Genomic DNA, 7,797 nt, shown 5'->3' with positions numbered 1-7,797 from the left:
ATGATCCCCGAACCCTCTTACCAATCCTACAATATAATCCCCAAACCTTCTCATTGATTTTGAGTAGGATCTCGATCCTAATAAGCTTCCTATTGAGCCAAGTTAGTGTAACATTTTTGTCCATTTAGTCTATTTTAGACTAATAGGACCTTAAATTGATTCTTTTTATAGTTGCCTTTTCAGTTTTAGGCTTAAAAATTCAATATTTTTTCTTTAATTTTAGGTTGAAAAGTATGAAATTTTATTTTATTTGGGCGAAATTCTTTAGTTTTGGGTTTAAAAATACAAACAAAATAGACATTAGAAATTAGAGATATGGGCCCTAAAAAGTAATAATTTTTTTTAATATTCAAAAGAAAACCTTAAAGTTCAAGTTTCAATAATATAGACAATATAATAATTTAAACTTTTTCTCAAAAAAAATTTAAACTTAATTTAACATGTTACATGTGTTTTACAGAATGAGAGTGTATATATATTTATAATATTCTTAGATATATTCAAATTAGTTAACCGATTATGATATTTTTTATATAAAAAAAGTTCTTTTAATAACATTTTCACAATTTAACATTAGTTGCAAACTCACACAATGCGTGGGAAAATGTAATGCAATTATTTTATAAGAATATAATGTAAATTTTATAAGTTAAATAGTGCATGTGTTGTAATGTGTTTTGCATTCAACAACAACAACAAAGTGATAATGTGATATATTTAGTTTCTTTATTATTGGGAAGTTAACTTCGCTTCAATAAAAATTAGGAAGATAGAAAATGAAAAAAACTTAGATACAGTACCTTAGGTATTGTTCCTTAGGTTCCCATTTTAAGATTCAGCCATGTGGCTATTTAACTAAAAAATACACCTCCATCCCATGTGAAAAAATTCACATAACAGAATCTTTAAAGGGGAACATAAGAAACAACACCTAAATATTATACCTAAGTCTTGTCCGATAGAAAAACATGAATGATTTAGGGGCATCCAATTTGAACACTCTTTTTGGCTGTACCATATAGGAATCTTAACCATCTTAAGACACCAACCAGTCCTACAATGGTGGCATTGAAGACATAGAACTTAGATTCCCCAGTAGGAAAATGCATCATATCCTGTCGAGTGATGGTGTTCTATCATTAACCCATCTATTCATTTTTTTTTCCCGGTATTTGACTGTCGTATCAACTCCTTCCCACCTCGTGTAGTTTATTGACCACTTATATAATATTCTCATGCCATTTGGACAGTAAGTTTCAGATTTTTTTTCTTCTTCATTTTATTATTAAATTGGACATATAAGAAAGCAAAAACAAAAACATAGCGGTGGCATTTGGAGTACGGTCTGCCATCAGGAACACCCTTTCGGCTAGGGTAGTGGCCAGAGGGCGTGCCATTCTTCTCTCTCGCCACAACGGCTTCGTAGTAGTGACTATTTATGAGTGAAGGAATTGTTTAAGGTCAACTCAAAAGCCCCGTGCAGTGCATGGAGAGGCAAGAAGGGTGAGGCTTGGTGGTGGGAATGAAGTAGATGGACAGAATTTTGTTTTGTATAATTCGGGTGTGATTGTGACTTTGCTGAAGGTGATCAGTATTTGCAACACCATAATACATGAAGAACATTGTCGAGATACAGATATGTACAATCCAATATGGAAATATTTGTGCTGAAAAAACACACGTACACAATTGCAAGAATCCATTAAAAAATATGCAGTACATGTTTAGATGCAGGTTGCCAGGAGATGGTTCGTTAAAGTTAGCATCCAACTTGACATGATGGCCGATGCCAATCTCAGTGGACCGTTTTTCCCAATCAGGCAGGCAATGGTTCCTCCATAACTGTTTCAAAAAAATTTCTAGAATTAGCAAACACAAATTGAGAGAGAGAGAGGGAGAGTGGTTACTCCATAACTGTTTCAAAAAATTTTCTAGCATTAGCGAATACAAATTGAGAGAGAGAGAGACCTTTTCGCTTTGTGGAAACTTCAGCATCATCTGCAACCACTTCATGTGTGACTGGTGCTTTGGTCGGTACATCTGGAAGGTCCAACTTTTCATCATGTTCTTCAGGAGATTGTATTGTAGTGGGAACATTAGGAACGTTAGGCAGATCTTGAACAGTGATCTGAACAAATGAAGGGAAATTTCTTTTTAAGATAAGGCATAGCTACAATTTAAGGGGACAATGCCAATGTAACCATACAAAGTCAAAATCCCAAAAGATGAAGACCATAAAGAGACTATATTGTCTCGAATGAATGTTCAAGCTACAGATGGAAATGGAATTAGTTCAAATAAATTCAATTAGCTGCACAAAGCAATAAAATTAGGAAATTCAAGCTCAGGCACAGAGACTTCCAACATTTTTAGTCTTCTATTTGATTTTCTAAAGAATTCATTGCAACAACCATAAAATTAGTGTGTGAATTATGAAACTCCATTTTCTTTGCAGTGAATTAAAAGATCTAATGCCGAGGGCCTAATGACTAACATGGGAAACTGCACGGATTAAAGCTCATAATTCATCTTGGATTTGTTTGATGGGTAATACATGAACAATTGTGGAAAGAGCTAAAACATATTTCAAATGTTGATAGCTTGCAAAATACAAACTGAAAGGAACTCTTGAATCTGAAGGCTTGTATAGATCTGGGGAAAAAATAATAGTAATAATAGTAATAACAGTAATAACAATAATGCATACTATACCTTTTCTGGCAAAGGTGTCCAAATGCATTAGCAGGACAAGAAAAGGATAATCATTAAATGCTACAGAATTTGTTACATTTCTAAAAGCTGTACACAGAATACCTCACAAGTGAGCCCTGTCCCAACTCCCAACCATGTTTGGTATGCACCAAATGCAAATTCTAGCATTTTAGATAGTAATATTGCAGGAAAATGAATAATACAACGCCACAATGCAAAGCTTTGATGGTCCTAATACAAGAACTGGCTGCTACATTTAGAATTGAGAAAAAGTATATTCCCCAAGTATAAATTCTAATGACCAAACAGAAATAAAGATTTGAACTTAAACAACTTAAATACAGCAAAATTAGTTATGGTATGGACAACAAGACAAATACACAGGAGAAAACATTTATCACATTTAAACTGTAAACTTTATACAAATATAAACAACTTCAGGCTGGATATGAACCAGTTGTTCGAATAGAAAAATATATGCACCTGACTTTCCAAGTTCTCAAATTCTGCTAAAATCTCTTCTTCATCTTCTGCTGATAATTTCTCCCCCAATATTGCATTGATTTCCTTCAAAATTGTATTTAACATGACAGCACATACGTTAGAAATTAACTATAAATTTTCAAAATATAATAAGATACAAAGAATGGGAAATAAGTAGCTGAATAAGAAGTAGTTATGATTCATAATTAAAGCAATCAGATTAATACAAGCAAGTACCATAAAAAGCATGGGATGAACAAATAAAAATGGTCCCCTTGTAATTACAAGAAGCAGTGCAAATTAGTATGTAGATGGATCCTAAGCAAATAAAATGCACACCATAAATATGATAAGGGAATGCAAAGGGGGATTATCCACACACCTTTTTAGACAGGAGGCCTAATTGGCTAAATTCAGTTTACAGCACAGTTGTTCGGAAAACAAAGCTGAGATATGATCATCTCTACATCCAGCATCTTTTTTGAACAAACCAAGTTATGATATTCATGGTAAAGAGAATATCTGGTGTATTTATTAGGAGAAACTATAATAGGGAGATACCCATCAAATTGATGGAACCACAATCTTTTTTTTTGAAAATAAAAGTGAAATTTTGTTCTAATTTAGACTATTTAGGTTAAGTATCTCTTATACACTAGATAATTGAGTGGAAACACAAATTTAACTCTTATTTTTACTAGAGAATCAAGGCTATTTGTTTGCTTCATATGTGCATTATATTCACCATACAAATAAGGGTAAAATATAGATCACTTTATTTCACCTGATTCAATTGAATTCTGAAAATTGTGTACCCTCATGCTTTATGGATTTGTTTGAATGGTTTAGATCAATAAATCATATGATTATTACAAATAAAAAAGGGTGCAAATACACACCTAAAAGATGCCACTGCTGCAATTTTATGTCAAGTGAACTTAAGAGGCAAGAGCTAATTAATATCCTAAAATAATTAGACATACCACTTCATTGTATAACAAATAGTCCTACATCTAATAGAGCTGGGGTAGATGAAGAAACTAACGAATTCCTGAAGTTCTTTTGAGAAGACCAAAAAAATGTTTCTCATTTTAAAATTGTATTGTATCAAAATAAGTAATATGCTAATCTCCACCATGCAGTAAAAGAGAAACAGAGAAAATAAAAGAGCCAGGGTGAAGCTCACATCTTGATAAGCTCTGGCTTCATCGGTGTCATCCATAAGCTTTTGCACATCCTCCAGGTTTATCTCACTTTGAATGGCTTTAATTGCATTATTACCAGACTTCAAACTGTCAAAGACAGCTTTCTGCTTGCTTGCGAGTTCAATATCTGCCAACTGAACCAAAATTTTAAGTTGGGATATGTACATGTTTTCTTAAAGAATGCAATCATAAGAAGCTTGAAAGAAATTTTTAAATATATCTGCAATAAATAAAAGCCAGTAATTCATTTTACATTGGAGAAACAAAAGTTAAGCCCATCCTATTGCAATTGAAAAGGCGCCCAAATTGGTTGTGTGCTCTTGGGTTGAACAATTGCACCAGGAAAAACAAAAGGAGAAAAAAAAGTGAAAATTTTCAATTAAAAAAAAAAAGCTGCAAATGGTATAATTACTTGCTGCTCGACGTTAATAAGCCAGGCATCAACTTGCTTCAATAATTCTTCTTGTGTTTTTTTCTTCTTCAATGCTAACAAAGCTCTGTCCTTTCTCTTTTCACGAATCAAGTCTTTTGCAGCTTGCTTTTCTGCTTCAATGACAGCATCAAGCTACAAGAAGTAAAACACAAAAGGAAGCAACATAAGGGCTTAATCACATGAAGATGCATAAAAGGCTGTACCAGAGCACAAAACACCAATCTTTTGAAGGGCCTAGAAGAGATCTTTGGTAGGCAGCCTTACCCTTATGAAGATGCATAATGATTCAAATTAAAGTTTCATTACCACTTACCGAAACAAGTTACAAATCAATTAGCTTAACAAGATTGTGATCTTTCAAAAGATAAAACACACACACATGCACACACTCTTATACTTCTAATAATTTACATCTAAAATTGTAAACATAATGTTTCAGTAGTCTACACTTCACTTCTCGCACAAGGTTTATAAAACAAATTGACCGAACTGCATGAAAGTAAGAAAAGGTATATAAACCCTTAGTGAATATCTGTTAATTAAAAGTAACGAAAACCCACATGAAATTGCACCTGACACCAATTTGGGCAGTGAAAAATCCTACCCACGAATGCCAAACAAAACGATAGCACCTTCATTAAATCCGTCCCATGACGATTGCTCTTTATCATCAAGTCTCAAAACACCAATTGGAATTTGTCGTAAGCAGGATTCAAACTTAGGTCCCTTATTTGACCACAATAAACTTTAGCAGTTGAGCTAACTTAAACCCACATCTTCGTTAAATTGTGTTTATCTGTTAGCATGTTTACACATGATTTCACCATTTTATAGTCACATGATCAAACACCCAAATTGGTTCCAAGCAAAACTTTCCCGTGTTCCATTAAATTTAAGTTATCAGAGATTTTCCAAAAAAAACATTGATTGCCCATTTTCTAAAACCTATTGAAACTTCAGAATTTGAGTTGAAACTCTATCATTTGTCACGTAGTTATCAACAATTTGTGATCATTTAATTGAGTTTATCACACAAAAAAATTCCCTAAATTTCGAATTGAAAATGGAATTGCAAACCAATAGAATTCCCTAAACTTAAAAAAAAAACCAAATAGAGTTAGGAGAAAATAGTGGGTACCTGTCGTTGATAATCGGCGAGCTTGCGGCGTTGGGTCTTGAGAGAGAGAATTGCTCGATCTACTTCTGTGATCTTGGGCTTCTTCACAAATAAATTCCCCATCTAATCTATTTCTATTTGATTTTGTTTGCTTTTTTTAGGCTTAATTTGATTGGGATTAGAGAGAAAAATGAATGGGGAAACAGTAACTGCTTCAGGTTTTACAGAGCAGAGAGCTCCCTTCACGGTTCAAAACTCCTTTCCCATCTGCCCACCAAGCTTTTCCAGTTCAACAGGCAAAACTCGAATATTCTAAATGTTTTTACTACTCTATCTTAAATTGTTATTCTATTTAGAAAACCCAAATTTCCAATCTTAAAAAAAAAATATCTTATTTAATCTCAATATATTTTTGGTTAAAAAGTGTATAAGTTTGTAAAATTATCTTGGTTAATTTAAACTCGAATAAAAAAAGTATTGATTTTTAAAATAAAATTTAGGCCAAAATTATTTATTTAAGTAATTTAACTTTCATTTCATTTAATTGAGTTCTCTAATTTATTCAATTCAATTTTTTTTTTAATCCAATTTCATTAAAGTTTTCCATTAAAAAACTGGAGTATTTTTCCCACATGGAAAAAAAACTATAAAAATTAAATAAAATGTTTTATAGATTTTTTAAGAATAAATTCTTTTTTTTTTTTTTTCAGAATTTTTTCATTAGTTAATTGCATACTTTACGGCAATATTTCAATAGAATTGGAATTGGATGAAAAGCTTAAATTGAATAAATTTGAAATTTAAATAACCCAATTGAATGAACGAAAAGTTAAAAAGTTGGAATGAATTTCAATCAAATTTAGAATGTACAATTTATATTTTAATGTAAAATTTATTAATTGATTTTCCAAAGAGGACTACATTTGGGACATCCCAAAACTAAATAAGGGACCAATAATTTATTGAAAATTTTCCTAATGTTACATATATGAAAGACCAAGGGTTCAAAGCTAAAAATGGAGAGACAAAGAAAATTCATTGGATTGCGTGGAATAAAATGTGCGAACCCAAATCTAGAGGAGGCTTAGGATTTCGAGACATAGAGAATTTCAACTTAGCTTTGCTGGGCAAACAAGTATGGCGACTACTCCATAACACAAATTCTCTTCTTTACAAGGTCTTCAAAGCTAAATACTTCCCCCAATGCACAATCATGGACGAAGCAGTCAATACGAAGGGCTCGTTTGCATGGCAAAGCATCCTTAGGGCACGACAAGTAATCAAATTGGGTGCTATTTGGAGGATAGGGAATGGGGAGAAAGTCCGTATCAGAGGTGACAGTTGGTTACTAGACCCTCACTCAAGCAAAGTTATCTCACCGCAGAAAAACTTCCCTGGAAATACTCGGGTTTGTGCACTTTTGAATGAAGATGGTACAAGCTGGATACATGACAGGATCGAGGAAGAATTCCTGCCACATGAAGCAAGAACTATCAGTAGCATTCCCCTGAGTGTAAGCCGTGCAAATGATTGTCTCATCTGGTCTGGCTCAAAAGACGGCAAATACACGACTAAAAGTGCATATAGAATGCTTACAGAGGCAGAACAGAGGAAAAAACCAGGTTCATCAAACCAATCTTCTGAGGGTACCTTCTGGAAGGACTTGTGGGACCTTGATATCCCAAGCAAAATAAAACACTTTCTGTGGAGGGCAAGCAACGAGTCTCTTCCAACAAAGAAAAACCTGTTTAGGCGACAAGTAACGAGAACTGCAACTTGTGATTGCTGCCACAGCGGGGTAGAAGACACCATTCATGCTCTTTGGGAGTGCCAAGCAGTCAAAGAAA

At 33.4% G+C, this 7,797-nt stretch overlaps 1 protein-coding gene across 1 annotated transcript; it reads right to left on the bottom strand.

Annotated features, from left to right (window-relative positions):
* Window positions 1-1,567: 1,567 nt before the first annotated feature.
* On the bottom strand, window positions 1,568-6,265 carry LOC115962694 (vacuolar protein sorting-associated protein 20 homolog 2-like). The gene is made up of 6 exons (XM_031081578.1): window positions 5,972-6,265; window positions 4,813-4,965; window positions 4,382-4,534; window positions 3,196-3,279; window positions 1,969-2,128; window positions 1,568-1,842 (listed from the first exon to the last, which is right to left on the bottom strand). Exons 1-6 carry the CDS (start codon window positions 6,071-6,073, stop codon window positions 1,817-1,819), a joined length of 678 nt encoding a protein of 225 aa, XP_030937438.1. The 5' UTR covers window positions 6,074-6,265; the 3' UTR covers window positions 1,568-1,816.
* Between the last annotated feature and the right edge of the window lie 1,532 nt (window positions 6,266-7,797).

The sequence above is a fragment of the Quercus lobata genome, chromosome 10, assembly GCF_001633185.2.
Source record: "Quercus lobata isolate SW786 chromosome 10, ValleyOak3.0 Primary Assembly, whole genome shotgun sequence".
NCBI lineage: Eukaryota > Viridiplantae > Streptophyta > Magnoliopsida > Fagales > Fagaceae > Quercus > Quercus lobata.
Note: the sequence above shows the minus strand (reverse complement) of the source record. Positions and strands in the feature narration are given on the sequence as shown.